The following is a 16,171-nucleotide window of genomic DNA, read 5'->3' on the forward strand; positions in this document are numbered from 1 at the left end:
TCAAATAATAACTCCTGTCACAGGAATGCATCACTTTTATTTCTTAAGATTAGACGCACAGCGGGGGAAACGTGGATTCTTAATATCCGACAGTCCGCCACTAAAGTTTTCATCTTGTCATCGTCTCGTCAACAAAATCAAAGTGTTCGCCAGAGTTTTTATTATCAGTGAAGCACTCTGGCTCGTCATAGTCTTGTTTCCGTCATGAAAAAATAAGTGGTTGACGAACATTTATCGTCATAAGTTCGTTAACGAAATTAACACTGCATCTTACATGCTTCCATAATGGCCGTAACACAATGTAAAATCACATACTACTACCCAAATATTACACCGATATGGAGTTAATTTTATGAGTACAAAGGTCTAGTGACGTTAGTTATGGTGCTGTTGCAGAATTGCAAAGTGTAAGGTTTAAGTTATCTCCTCATTCATAAACAACCAAAATTGCTGGCACTGATTTGGAGCAGTTTCTTGAATCCCCGATCATTTTGCTATCAACAGAGCTGGAAAGTATTTTTCAGATATCTTCCATTCCCTGCACAGAATTGTTTAAACGGGAATTTACCAGTGTCTCAGTTTGATACTGTTTGGTTGGAAGTCTAATCGCATCTGAAGTGATTTTCTATTGATAACACCCCTTTGAAACCCCCTTGACTCAGCACAAGTACCTTGTGTTTATCTCAAATTGAAACAGATAAACACAAGTTCTAATCTAATTTGAAATTGTGAATTGTTCTCACAAAGCCAGGCTGGGGATGAATGGTCTATTGCCTAACAAGCACTAGCTTTACATGTGGCAACAAGATAGCCAAGAAGAGACTTTCAGACTTTTCATGACAGAACCAGATTTTTCTAATGTGCTAAGGATTTGGAATGGAGGGTGTTAAGCAGACTCTAGCAGTAAATTATATTCAACTCAAAGCCAGCGAACATTGTCAGTGAGAAAAAAAATACAATGGTAACTCCCAGGACCAGGTCACCCAGGCTAACTCTACATAACAATACAGTGAAGTATGTAGGGAAGGCAATTATGTCCAAGTCCACTGATGAAGCCCTTCAGAAATCAGACAGAAATGAATAGCCTCCAGATATATTTTCATATAGGGCTCTGTCCGGCCACATTAGCCTAATACTATATGTAGGTGGATTCAGCAGTTTGCTGGTACTTTTCAATAGCTGACTGCTACCATGCCAATGCTGTGTCCTACAAATCACATCACATTAAGTGTGGACACCAGGGACTAGTGGTTGGTGGCTTCCTAGAATCCCCTACTTGCTTACCCTCGATTCATGTGATTACAGAGTTTTTTTTAATGCCAATTCAGAAATTTCACATGAACACAGAGCTTCTACGTCATTTCCCAAAAAGTGCACTTGAGCGCCCAAGAAGCGTGGGAAATCCATTCTTACTGTCTACCTAATTTGCAGCTTCCTGTTCTGTGGTGGAGTGGGCACATATTTTGGTTGTTGGCAATGTTCACTTCAAACGTCACTCTGTCTACTTCATCAAGTCTAAAAATGTTACATATTTAGCATTACAAAGCACTGAGGTAGTCATTGGCTGTTCAGAAAAGCCATATCATATATTTGTTGAAACCTTTACTGCTGCCAATCTTGGCCAGGATTCTCTTGTTAATGAGATTTTGAATCACAATGATCTGGCCAAATACATTCAAATTAAAAAAGTAAAGGTTCCAAGAAACTCAAATACCATCAACAACATTTTAAACGAAACCAAAATACATTTTATGATGGGCTCCACTATGCATCATAAGATTCTGATGGCATAAAATCCAATTGATCTTTAACCCTGGTTGAGATTGAATTTCTGCTGTATCACTTCTGTCCCATCTGAATGTACCTGATAGTAGTTCAAAGTATTTGGGGGAACTGCCTCATGACATTGACAATGATGTCACATTTAGAGGCTGAAGGGGAGGCATAATGGGCTCCACCGTCATGTAATAGGATTTCAGAGCCACCATAACATCTAAATTGCGCTCACAGCATTAGTCGACAGATTAAATCAGACATGTAGTGGAGGGGTTTAATCCAACACTATAATCCCATTTTGGAATTAAATATAGTACTCTGTTTTTTTATACACCTTTCTGAAAAGGTGGAGAGTAATTTTCTTCATTGTAACTCTTTTGGCTGTCTTGACGATGTGGTCAATTTTTAAATCTCATCCTAAGGAGTGCTATCTGAACTCTGACTCACCCCAGTCTATGTTTCAGGCTCCTGTGTGATTACTACAGCTCACTCGGCTCCAGCTGTCTGAGTGGCAAAAAACTCCATTATTGTGGTCACTGTGCGAGGGCATTACAACAGCAAGACTTTTATTTCATCCTTTCTTCCTTGTTCAATTAGCACCATCAAAATCCTTTCCAGAACATCCTGCTGCATCTCTGTTGAGAGATAATGGCTCCAAATGCTCGAGTTCATTTCACCACAGCCTCCAGTGTTTCTGGCTGCCTGCACTTAGAATGCAAGAGGCAAAGTGAGATTAATGCAGTGGTTTATACTGGTAAAACCTGAGGCAAATAGATTTACTTTGATGTGCTGGATTAAACAGTTTGATGGTGAAACTGTAAGGCACCTCAAACACATATGTGTACAAGTGTTTCACAGCCTCCCTGTGCCGTGAGGTTAATGAAGGATAAACAGGTAACCTATTTAGTCTGATGGAAAGCTTTTATCTTAAAGTGTTGTGTCACGCAGCAGTGTACTACTTCAGTTGTTTCTCTTGATTCTCCCAGGCACCAAACTAAAAAGACCCACAGATGTGACTTACCTGAAATTTGTGACTTAATACTAACCCAGAACAGAAACTGAAAAATTGCAGACAACCTCACCACACAAATGTGATTCAAAGTCTTTATATTGTCATTTTCCATACATATTTGTACACAGAGCAACAACTGATAAATCTTGCATGTTCCATAAAGCTGTTACAGGTTAGAAATATCAGATTACAAAATCTGTCAACTGAACTACTATGATAAAGATCCAAATATCTCCTCTGTCCTAAGGTCTGATTCTGATTCTACCAAGGCAAAGAGTTATGTATACATTTGCATAATTAGGTGCATTTCTGATTTGACTGATAGGCCTGCTCTCTCTCTAGCTGTGTGCCAGGAGGCCAAACTGCTGTCTCTGCTCTACTTCTTTGCCTGTATCTCGGCTGATCAAGAGTTAGGCCGAATATACACTGTTCAATTGTATAGATGTTATGCTGGAAAGTGAAATGACACTGTGCGTAGGCGGCATGTCTCTACCATAGACTGTATAAAATATGGACGTAGTACCCGTGGCGTTACCCATCTGTTTCTGAAGAGTTGTTTTGAGGCCAATCGGCGGCAGCAGCCATATTGCTGCTGTCGAGCCAGTGTGACGTAAAGAGGCGGAGTTTGAGCCTCCTAGCCAACAGCTACAGTGTTCCTGCAGTCAGCTGTGCCTCTCATTGGAAGACTCGTAATCTCAATATCTTTGAAAATAGAAAAAAATTCATCACCCGTACAGTGTGTGCCGATCGAGAAATGAGCTATCCAGACTACACTTGTCTTTTGTACCAGGCTGTGAACATGTTAATTTGTGCTGCAAAGATTGTCTTTTTCCCATTAATGTGTATGTGACTTCCTGTACTTCCGGAGCCAGCCTCAAGCGGGTTCTCGATGAACTGCAGCTTTTAGCACTTCCGCATTGGACTCGGAGGTTGCCGCTTGGTCTCTACGAGAATTGGATGGGTTGGACTGTTAGGTTAAGTTAATGTTTCCAATATGGCAACTGCCATCAGTGGTCATCATAACCCCTCTTTAGAAACCAATGGATGACGTCACTGAGACCACGTCTATGTTTTGTACTGTTTTGTTTTGTGTCTATGAAAAACACACATGAAGTTTTGCAGTCCTGTGCAGTTTGCTTTTGTTTTGTGTCTGATAGTGGAGAGCAGCTGTTAGCATCTCTGCACTGTGCAATCTCATCCTGACAGAGCTCAAGTCTGTCAATGTACTGTATATATAGATAAAGAGAATGGGAAGATGACTTGGTGCTTTGTGAAGTTGATTCATGACGGATGTGGTACAGATTGCATTGCTTATGACAAAGCTTCCTACCTGGCGTTAGCAAAGGCGGCTTGTTTATGTACAGTATATTTAAGAAAGCGGTTATACGTGTGAACAAAGTATGCCAATATGTGCCGGAGTCAAGCCTCATACAGCCCCAACTGATTTAACTCCTGATTAAAACAATAGCAATTCAGAATTAATATGAATAGACTTCTGTGAATTCTGTGTGCTTTTCATGTGTAAGCCTGACTTGTGTTTTTATATTTGAGAACAAGCAAGGTCTTGTCTAGTCTGACGTGGTGCAAGAACTGCAGAGGAAAATATTAGAGAAGACCAGCATGAGACTGCAGACCAATAAAACTACACAGAGCACCAAAACCTTAAATCAATAGACAGTCTACTCCCTATTTCTCCTTTATTGGATCTGTCTGTGTAGATATGAGACTCAACAGCCTGTGTGTGTTTCACAACTGCAATCCAGTGACCACTGAAGATGTAGTATTGAGGATTCTTGTGGCACTTCAGTGATATTGAAGCACAGGTTCATTCTCTGTCCTGTCCTTACTAATACACACAGCTGATGGAGCCATAAGAGCCTTTAAATAGCACAGCTATATGGACAGCTGTGTTTGTACAGTATCTGTTGTTGATAGGGAGATTCATATAGTTACCAATCCACAAAAAATCTACAGTAGATATATATTCAAATGGATTACAGGATGGTATGTGAATAATGTAGCTTAAAACAATGTCTTTATGGAATACAGAGTGAAGAATCATAGAGACTGAAGTGGGTAACATTTCTGAATAAATCTGAATATCTGGAGGGGAAAAAAGTGTAATTTTAATACAAAGTTAAGTTTTAATATGTTTAGCATCCCTACCTTAGACAAGGTTGTATTAACAGCTACAGATCCAACGTGTCAGTAACTGTCTCAATTTCTATTGTTTGCAGTGGTCAGTTCTTTAAACCTACTACAAGCCGTTTTTAGTTGGTAATGAGTCTTCCTCAATGTAACACAGATGTTTATTTATATCAGCCACAGACTCAACCAGTGAGATTTATCATATATTAATTTTCAGTGCCTGTCACCCCTGCCTTTGGGCCAGATTCTCTGAATCAAAATTTACCTTGGACGGTTTGTACATGTGGACGAATATTTTTCTTGAGAAATTACTACATACCTGCGGATGTACAGAAAATAATCAGCAAATAGAAAAAGGTTTACCACTTTCTCCACATGGGCCCCTAAAACTAAAACACAAAAGATGCATGGCATGTGGCATGCCAATGTTTGCAATCAGCAAGTTTTCTTCACACCAATTCATGTGATAGGATAACTGCAAAGTTTGTCATGTAATGGTGATTAACAATTCCAAGAATCATAGGACCACATGATCAGCTCATGTCCTATAAGTCACCACAATGTCTCAACAAGCACTTCTACAGACAACAGGCAACAAATTCAAATACCAGCACAAGTCCTTACTGGACAAACACAAGGAAAACATGTTAAACATGGGGTAACTGTCACAGACTGGTTTGGTATGAGCACTAAAACTCCTTGACCAGGTTTAGAAAAAACTCAAAGGCTGTGTCTGAAATCACATACTCATTCACTACTTCATACTTCCTACATGGGGAATTCTCTGTAGTGAGCTTTAAAGTGAGCTAAATATTGAGCACATTAACAAAGACACAGTCAGACATGACATGCTGTCTCACAAATAATGACAATCAGCGTTCAATGATACACAACACTGGCTGGAGATTATAATGGGCCAAGATTGGCTGGAGATTAGTAACAAATAACAACATGAATTTCAGTGATAACTAAGATTATACTGAGTGGATTCTCAAATAATAATCTAATATAATAAATTAGTCTCAAACTCATGCATACAGGTCTGCATGCATGAGCCTGTCAACATCATCGTCATCAGGAAAAAACTAACTTAATTCTGTTGAAAATACTTTATTCTATGTAAAACAACTTCTTAATTTCAGTAATAATTACACCAAAATATATTAATTTATGATCCATATATGAACTTTTTGATTAATGGAAGAGTTGGACCTAACATCAGAGGGTGCTGGTCAAGTCCATCCATCATTTCTCTTCACAGTACAATGCATGATGGCATGATGGCTTGACAAGTGACCACTGGTTGTCCACTACTTTTCAGGATGCATTATGGGATACAGTGAGTCCACTTAACAGGGTATAATGATTCTCACTCAGAATATGGACAGCACTACGAAGTGGCGAATCCCTTATAAAGTGCACTTTATAGTGATTAGTATATTTTTTGACAGAGTAATAGATTTAGCAACTTACATACGGTTAGGTTCTTGAGTTACCTGAGATGGTTGGGTGATGTGTTGCTATGCCCATTAGCATGGACTTTCTGTTCCACAAAGGAACTCTCCTGTGTTCATCCACTGCCTGCAGGCGTCACTAAAAAGAGCTTATTGTTCTATTTATTTGTCACCTGACTTCAGCCTTTCCTTATTAGAATCACTACAGCTGATAAGGGTTGCCATCTAATGAAGAATGTACATTTGCGTTGTAATACTGTTACACAATTGGCCTATAGTTGTATTTTTAGTGACAATAATTTAGTAGAAAAACACTGTGTACTGATAACACTGTGCTAAATCTGTGGTCTTGGGTTTTTACAAGTCTAATCTAGAGATCATCTCTTATAAGATTTAAATTACAGCCCCTTGTTGGTCTATCACTTTTGATCTTCACTTTTTGACACTAGAGTAAAAATGTTTTTATATTTATTTTGCAGATTTTCACTGCAAACATCTTTTCTTGTGTCAAAATCAAATAACGTTTTCTTTCAACAAACAGTGCTAGGGCTTTTCTCTTTTGTTCCATCTCTTATCCTCTTGTACCATCATCTTTTTTCATGCACTATTCATAGTATATAACAGAAAGATGTCCTTGAAAATGAGCTGCTGGATCTCAAGAGGCTTCCCCAGGAAACGCTAACATTTCTCCAAATACATATTTTAGAATTACATTGTGTTTCATGGGGCAGCCAGACTCCACTACTATTGTTCCTTGTTAACAGCACTGTGAAGCATTCCACTGTGTATGTGTATGTGTGTGTGTATGTGTGTGTGTGTGTGTGTAAGGACTACTCAGCATTAGTGGAAACTGTCTTGACACTAGGCATCCACAGGTAAAAGAGCTTGTCCTTGTCATATAGTGTGTCTGTTGCCCAGTCCACTGCCCATTCTGTTCACTGCTCTTACAACAATCACATCGACTGAGGAATCAATATAATCCTCCAGAGAGAAAATATCAGACTGAAGCCCTGCCATCTCTCTGCTCTTACTTGTGCAGACCAGGCTGTAGGTGACTGTGACAAGGTACTGTCATCTGCTATGAGGATATGAGAGTGATGGATGCAACAAGAGAAATAGGTGGAGCAGTGACTTTTTTCATAGATCATTTTACAGTTCATAAAAAAGGAATAACATTCATGCACGTACAATTTGGCAACAGCGATGTGCTGGAGTACAATAGCTTGGCAAGTTACACCAGTGGATAGACCACAAAAGATTGTGAATGCTACCCAAACAAACTGACTTTGACAAATGGTTAAATACTTTATGTGATATAAGTGAGTGGATAAAAAACATAATTATTCAGTGACCAGATATATCCCTCAGTTTCAAGTTTTGGTTCTATTGTTTGTCTCTTGTGTTGCATCCATTAAACGACGCTCAACAAAGTGGCTTTTTGCAGCAAAATAAAGCATGGAGATTTTCTCTATATAATGCACGCCGGAACCAACATTGGTGTTTGGGTGTTCTGAAAGTTCGCTAAATCACTTGGTATGAATGGCCCTTTCTACAGCCTGGTTTCTTTGCTGGGACTCCAGCTGGTATCACAACAAAGGGGCTGAGCTAACAGGCATCTCCTGTGGGTAATTCATTCATTATTGAGAACTACCTCATCCAACCCTTTTCCAAAAGAAAAAAAAAGAACTATACCTGTCACTACACCCAAATGGCAGTACTCAGTCATATGTCATATGGGAGGTTGGTGGTTCTGTTCCAGCTCCCGCAGTCCACATGTCAAAGTGTCCTTTGGGGAAAGACACTTAACTCCAAATTGCTCCCAGTAGCCTAGCAGTGGTATGTGAATATGTATGAATGGGATTAGCTCATACTAATGGTTCAACTAATGGATATTCAATGAAGCTCAGAATACATTGTAGGCTACATTTGTGACAACCTCAGTACTGTAAGTTTCAGAAGAATATTGGCATCAATAAAATCCCAAGGACTCCCACCCTATTCTATTCGCAGCTGGAAATACTCTTTCCAAGCAGCAATGTTAGCAACTCACTGCAATATCAAAAACAACAAATCATCTTATTTGCAAAAGTCACATCAAAGCCAGGGATGAGTGATGGCTGCTGCCTTTCCTTGTGAAGTATTTCATCAGGTAGGATAGTGATGTGTGACAAAACATCTAAGTTCCCCTCTGGAAAAGTTTCAGAAAGGCAGACGTTTTCATCCTGAACTTGTTCAAAAACTAGTGAAACTCAGCAAAAACCCTTTCTCATACAGTATTTCAGCTTTTAAGCCAAATAAAGCATGCCTCAGAATCTTGATTTATTTTTAAACAGCAACTGCTAGATGGCAGCCCTGGCAGGCTTTTAAAGCCTGTGAGTAGTTCTCTAACGTGACAGTGAGAGAGGCAGTCACTCCGCTCCATTCACTCTGAGCAGCAGACAGCAGTCTCCTGTCTGGGCATTAAAATTACATGTTGACATATTTAGAAAAGTGTTTCTGCACTTATGTTTGACCTGAACCAGTTGAACCTATGCAGTTACCTAACTTTTCTATGCTGGTATGACCTATACTTCATTGGGCATATATGTCTTTCTGAAGAAAGAGGAAGCTTAAGTAATTTCCTAGTATTCTTGGCCAGAAAAGGTAACATCAAGGTATGTGATCTTGGCTTTGCTGTGGCAGTAACTACCCCTCATAGCCCTGCAGAAGAGCCAGATGATATTCCAGTACTTCTGAAGCAAAGTCCCTAACTCAGTTAACCTTGTTAAACAGGTCATTTGGCACAAATCAAAATAATTGGAATTTTTCAGTGAGATAATAGATATTGGGCTATAATCACTGAACAAAGATGTATCCCATCAACAACCCATCATTCACACGACTCAGTGGGATCAACAGCTCAATCATTTGATGTCCTTTTTTTTGCTTCGCTCAACACAACAATGATGCAAACACCAGCCTACAGGTGGGATTCAATTCCTAATAGGCACGTGGCATATGTCATATTGATGACCAACTTACTTGAATCTTCCCTGACAGTGCTGGCATTGATCTCCGACCCATCCATGGTCACACACGCAGCTCCCGTTGATGCACTTCCCCGAATAACAGTTTTTATCGCAAGACTTGGACACTGCAGAGGCTTCCGCGTGAAGCACGAGATGAAGCATCAGAAATATTCCCAGGTATGTTTTCAAGACGAGCCGGGCATCCCTTTCAGACGACTTCGACCATGTGCATAACTGTGCATGAATCCCCCCTGCAACATCCATGATGGACAGCCCTTTTAGGAGGCTGCAGCCCCTTCTCAACACACGATCTGTCACCTTATTCCGTGAGGTTATCTGCTGTCATAAGTAGAGGTGTCGGTGGGCTCAAGTCGTCTACCTGTGACGCCTGAGGGGAAGGCGCAATTAAATTGGAGTTACGCACTGTCAGAACATGCTGAGCGCTGTGCAGAAAGCTCCGGGCAGGACAAAGAAATGAAACTTTGATGGAAATAGTTGTAACCTTAATAAAATGCTGTAAACATAATTCCAATCGGAGCCATCCGTTTTGAGAAACAAAACCAGAAATCCCGTTACGCGCTCTGTGACGCGTCACCACAAGTCATCCAGATAACTTCCACAGTGGTCAAGGCTCCGATGTAAACACGCGACCGTGACTGATCCTGCCATAACATCACAGAATGTAATCCGAGGGATAATATAAAACCATGGAGCTCAGATCATCGGCGTACTCTGTGCTCCTACTGGAAGTGATCCCAGACAAAGACGTGCCCTCTGCCCGAGCTTGTTATCAGAGGATGCGACAGAGAGCAGCACCTCTCTCTCTCTCTCTCCCTCTCTCTCGCTGCTCCGTCCACTGTCGTTCTTCAGTCCACAGCTGCTTCTCTGCCGGGGAAACTCCAGCACAAAGCCCCGAGCATGAGCAGTACAGTCACACGGTTAAAGGGCCAGTTCAGCTTAAACGTCAAAGGCATGCAGCAGGCACTAACAGACAAAGCGGTGACATCCGTCTGCAGCATGGGCTCAGTACGGTTTACTGATGGTAGTTTGTTTGTACTGGAGGCATTTAGCTGTTGTGCAAGAATCATTTGCTGGATAAGAAAGTCGTAAAGTCACTTTCTATAGATAGATAGATAGATAGATAGATAGATAGATAGATAGATAGATATTCCATTCATTCATTACCACAATGAGATGGGTTTGTGTACCACTGTATGAAGCCTAGATAGAATAGAAATTAATTGCTGTCAAATGACCAGGTTGACGAGTTAATGTGATGGCAACTTTTCAGTAGCTATGCCCTGAAGCATAACATGCTTTACTACTTTAACAAGAGTGTTACTCACTAAGCACCTGTGTTTAGAAACTAAGTGGAGACCCAGCTAACTGCTGCTGACATGGTCAATTTTATTTCAGCACTTTACTCTGCTGTCAGAAAGCCTATTTGCTTTAGCACTATTTGATGACACCACAAAGGTTAGATGAAATATAAAACATAATGACTGACTTAATAAAAATAATGCTTACCTGAGCTGGATAAAACTTGGGATGAGACCATGAAAATCTGGACAATTGAAAATGTCAATTAAGGTATGTATTATTATTTTATTATTAAGGTTCTAAATCAGCTGAGAGGTAGGGTCAATAATGCATGCCTCCATACAATTGGCTTACTATTTCAGCTAGTGGAGTTGCCCTCTACTGGTTGCTACAAAGAATGCTGGATTAAGTCACATTGGCTTACCATTTAAACTAAAAGCAACATGTCTACTTTTTACATTTCAATCCATGAATACTTCACTCGCCCTTAAGAAATGGCAGCAATTTCCTTGCAATTAAGTAGAAAATAATTTACTGAGCAGTTTTTATTGAAACATTCCAATGCACATTTTTCTGTTGAAAATGTTTACAAAAAGGGACAATGGCCACCGGTAACAAGATGTTCCAAACTTGTTCAAATAGTGAAGTTTTTCATTCGACCAGAATTGACCAATAGATCTGCTTCCATCACAAGATGCATCAAACATTCACATCCACATTAATGCCCATTTTGTCACAAACGAGAAAATAAAATATTTTCAGAAACAAGCGGAGCTGAATTTGAGCTCACGAGAGCTGTATTCAATTGAAGCGTGTATAGCCATCGACCATCAAGGTCTCCTCAAACTGTTAGATAACTAACAGTTAGGTTAGCATCCAGTGGTCGTTGTAGTCAAAGCTGCACAGCCCTTCTGTAAGCAATGCCACATGTTTGAATATTCTGTCCTATTCATTGTGTTTGACTTGGCTAGCTTAGCAATACCCCATATTGCATGGACCAGCACGTTGAACAGACCAGCTTTTCTTCCTGATTATTTCAAAATCATCTATACAAAGAAAACAGTGTTATATTGTGTAGAAAATAAACTTCATGAGGAGTCAGCTTCATTGAGAAGGCGACTAAATTGGGAGGTTAAGGGGGGCTCGACCCCAGGGCACTTGGTCATGTGCAGCCTGTATGTAAATTCCCAATTATTTTTTTCTCTCCCAGTAGGAAAATTTAAAACAGCTCCCTTTATAGCCCATTAAGCTCTGTGTAAATTATTCTTGCGTGGAAATTAAATGCTTTGAAATGACAACAATGACTTGACTTGAGTATGATAACAAAACGAAACATGATTTCTTATTATAGTCAAAGCCTAGTGAGCACCAACTGTGATTTCAATGTCGAAATTTGCATAAACACGTTGAGACATGTCTGGATGTCTTAGATGTCTTTCAACAGGGGATATATATGGCTACAACACCAATGTCTTTAAAAGCACGATTTGATCTCTATATTAAAAGAACTTGTTATTATGGCAATGAAAGGAGGACAAAAGTGATAATTATGACACCATTTCTACAAAATAATTTTCCATCTTTAGTTGAAATCCTGTCTTTGCAAAGATGCCATTTCAAAAAACTTTATTTTTGGAAAAAAATCATAAATGCTGCACCTTATGGGCCGTGTGATGTTAACAAGAAGGTCCAGAGACGTCGTAGAAAGCAGTTTTAACATTCTCCTCAGTCGCAGAAAAAAGAAGACTGTCCATGCCCAGGCTGTGTAACGATGACTATAACAGGAGACAGAACAAAATTAACATTTAACGACCTCGCCTGCTCTTCAGACACTGATTAGTACTGGACTGGCCAACAGGTGTTTCATTCTAGGCAGCACACACAAGTTCTCTATGATGATGACTATGATGAACACTAAACCATAACAGTGTCATACCTGTCATATAAATACTCTCTGTAAATATACATGTAAATATACAATGCAACAATTCTCCAAGCAGAATTCCATATTTCTATTTTTTGTATTATTCAACTACTATTTTTATAATGTAAAAACTACCTCTGCTACTCACCACTGCACTTTATCATATTATTTTAGCCTGTACATATTAGTCATGCCTATTTGTTGTTCTTTTGTATTTATAGCTGATGTTATTGTTATTGTTATTATTTTATTTTATTTGTAGGTCTTATTCTTATGCCTTGTACAAAGAGAGCACAGTTTACCAAAGTCAAATTCCTTGTGTGTTCAAGCATGGTGGTGCTCTTCCATGCTCACTGGGAGGGCTCACACAAATGATTAGTGATTCACTCAGACTTGTAATCCTTCATGTTTTAAGTCAAATTAACATTATCAGGAACTTTTAATTTTGTTTTGCAAACATTGCTGTTTATGTATTATTTGTCAACAGGGATTCACAAGCTGTATCTAACTATTCTCTTCTCTCTTTGTCAGCCCCCCCACCCCCATCCATCCCCAGAGCTGCAGTTTTCTGGTGTGTGTCATCACTGGATATTACATTTTTCAAGATGGGAAAAGTACAAAAGTAATGTCCAAATCCGATATTGTTACCCAATCAACAGAAATATGCTGGATGTTTGTGCGTTTGTGTGTGCACGATGGAGGCAGAGCACAGAGTTATTGTAAGAGATTTTAACCACGGGGAATGAAAACGAATAAAACTGCAATGAAAAGTTAATTTCTGCTGGACAAATTGCTCTAATATCATTTAGAGACATCAAAACTCTTCAGTTTTCTTTGTAAATCCACTAGAGTGAGGTCTGGTACAGTACACAGCTAAAATATTATCCATCTATTTATTCCCTGCTGGAAACAGAGAAAGAATGGAGTGACTGTTGATGTGCAGTTTGATGATTTTTAGTAAATTAGTGGTCATTCAACATGGGTAATAATTATTTGAGTTTGGAAAAAAGGAATCTCATTCATACACACAATTGTTCTGTGGGTGCATTTGCATTGATTCAGAGATGTATACGCCAGGGGCATTAAAAAACAGACTGACACAGCAGAGGCCTAATTCCCCAAACAGCCTTTCCTGATTTATAACTTTATCTCACTCGGAAGGCTTTAAAGACACAGAGATATTCTGTGCTTTTGGAAAAACAAAGCCAAGATTTGCATCTGTGCTCCCTCAAGGCTAACAAAAACATCCACAGAGCCAGAAGATGATAATCCCCAAACCCATAAAGATACTCTTTTCAGGAAAAATATGACTCTGCTGCAGTGTGACGAGGAGAATAGCAAGGTTTAAACTAGAGATGTTTTGATAGCAACAGTAGCAGAGACCCAGTGAATCAAAAGGTGAGTGTGCATGTACGTAGAGCAAGTTTAAGACTATTTTATGACTCTGCTCCAAATTTCACCAATTATCCTCTGGAACTATAGGAGGTGTTCTGTAACTCCACACAACTGTGCTCATATTAATTTTAACTTTTAAATTCTGACAGCTATGAGGGGAAATACCCCGCAATGACACAGCCACCATTTTAAGTTACATCATACTCAGGATTGGAAGTTTAAGGAGTGTCTAATGAGGTCTGTGTGAAAACGACTAACTGGACTACAACCCTAACTGATCTACGAGCACTTAGTTTAGCACATTAGTTTCCTTCAAACTAATCAACAACTGGCAAATGAGCAAGCTAGCTTAGCTAGCTTACTTTAGTAACTGACTGAATGGTAATATTAGCTATGTTCCAATCGTAGCTAATAGGTAAGCTTTTTGAAAATGTTTTTCTTTACTTTTAACGTGGCCTGTTATCTGTCTCTCACCTTCCATCGTCCTTATAGATGTTTATTAATCTGGCAATAGTAAAAATCCAACAACTTGTCTCATTCGCAATGCTAAATGACTCGTAGAACATCACCTTGAGAGATTTTGTTGATAGATTGTGCTAATGATGTAAGGTGCTTCAACAATAAAAACAAAAAACTGCATAGCAATTATTTCATATTGGTTTAGGAGTTCTAAAATTGATCTTAACTCTCCTGTTATGTTCGTTTCTCTGCAACAGCAATAATATTCCTGGCTCAATTTGACCCGGGGCATATTCAATTATCCAAAAGTGTCAGAACCCCAAAAAATCCCAATACACATTTTTTTAAATCTAAGTTTTAACTCAATAACTAACCATTTAAATCAAGATTTGGTCCATTGGTGTTCCTTAATTCTCACAGATCATGGTTCAATGAGGATAACTCACTCATTTTTCATGAAAATTCTTGTTTTTTAATGTACATTGGAAAGCCCCTAAATATAAATACAATAGTTTTACATGACATTGATTTTTATTTATTTTATTTTAAATTTTGAATCTTTTTTTTTTTTTATGAAGTGATGTTGATAAATTAACACGACTCCTCTTCTGTCACATGCAGATTTGCATGCTGCATTTAGCTGGTTTGGGAGGCATATATTGCCTAAAATAGACTTTTAAAAGGCTCAATTTGACCCGCAACATAACAGGAGGGTTAAAGGCAACTGGCCTCGGTTGAAGTTCTTAAGGACATTGTGCCACAAGGCATCTTCTACTCAATGAAACTGACTGATATATGGTCACTGGTATGCTTATGGTTAAGTAGTCAAATGAGAAATGTTCATTTAGACCAAGTTACTCCAGCCTTTGCAAGTCTACTGAGATTATTAGCTTCTTTTAGCTCCCAGTTTGTATTAGATTGCTCTTCAAAACCTTGCTTCAAGAATGTTAGAGCTAAGGTCTTGCTAAGTTAAGTTATGCAACTTCCTAATTAGACTTGAAACATGTTGCCTTCAAATAAGTGTCTTCCACATCATTATCATCCGTCAACAACATAGCCTTATGGTTTAATGTGAATTTTTCTTGTAATTGTTTACAGCTAGCATTTTGAAATGCTAAAATATAGTGGTGGTGTAGTGCAACATCATCTACAGCCCAATCTGCAATTCAAGAAGATGTCTGTTTATGAGCTGAATACGAACTGAACAGTCACCAGATAATAGATGACACGTTGTGGTTGTATTACTGAAAAGTGGTCTGCCACTTTTGCTCTTGACAAACTGCTTTCCTTCATACAACCTTAGCCTGCTACGAAGCTATTGGTCAACACTATTCGGACTAAAAACAGAAACCAGAACATTCTTGATACCAAATATCTTTAAGCTTTAAAGAAATTGAGCCATTAGAGATTGCTGTTACAATGCATTTAAACTCCTCAAGATTAACTCCTCTATTAAGGAAAGTTGATGAATCAACATATCAATGACCACTGTGACTGCTTCTGTTTAGTCTATTCAGTAAATCAGCAATGTCTCACTTCTAAAAGATTCACCTTCAGCAGCTAAATATGATTAAGACTTGTTTTCACTGGTAAAACTACATGAGCCCCACATTTATCTGCAATCTTTAAATCCCCCAAACCTACTTTTTATGAGAAACCGACCAGATTAATTTAA

General features: G+C 38.9%; 1 protein-coding gene and 1 long non-coding RNA gene across 3 annotated transcripts in view; one reads left to right on the forward strand and one right to left on the reverse strand.

Annotated features, from left to right (window-relative positions):
* atrnl1a (attractin-like 1a) overlaps positions 1 to 10,285 on the reverse strand; it is a 305,950-nt gene extending 295,665 nt beyond the window's left edge. The window contains exon 1 of one of the 2 annotated variants that reach the window (XM_034681468.1): positions 9,412 to 10,285. In XM_034681468.1, the coding sequence (XP_034537359.1) occupies positions 9,412 to 9,662 (251 nt within the window). In that variant the 5' untranslated portion in view covers positions 9,663 to 10,285. The remainder of the gene's footprint in view (positions 1 to 9,411) is intronic. The other variant, XM_034681469.1, reaches the window with a different exon arrangement.
* A 349-nt stretch (positions 10,286 to 10,634) lies between these two features.
* LOC117811294 lies at positions 10,635 to 13,526 on the forward strand. The gene is made up of 2 exons (XR_004630971.1): positions 10,635 to 10,988; positions 13,174 to 13,526. It is a non-coding gene; the product is annotated as an uncharacterized LOC117811294 (long non-coding RNA).
* Positions 13,527 to 16,171: the final 2,645 nt, after the last annotated feature.

This window comes from Notolabrus celidotus, chromosome 4, assembly GCF_009762535.1.
Source record: "Notolabrus celidotus isolate fNotCel1 chromosome 4, fNotCel1.pri, whole genome shotgun sequence".
Lineage (NCBI taxonomy): Eukaryota > Metazoa > Chordata > Actinopteri > Labriformes > Labridae > Notolabrus > Notolabrus celidotus.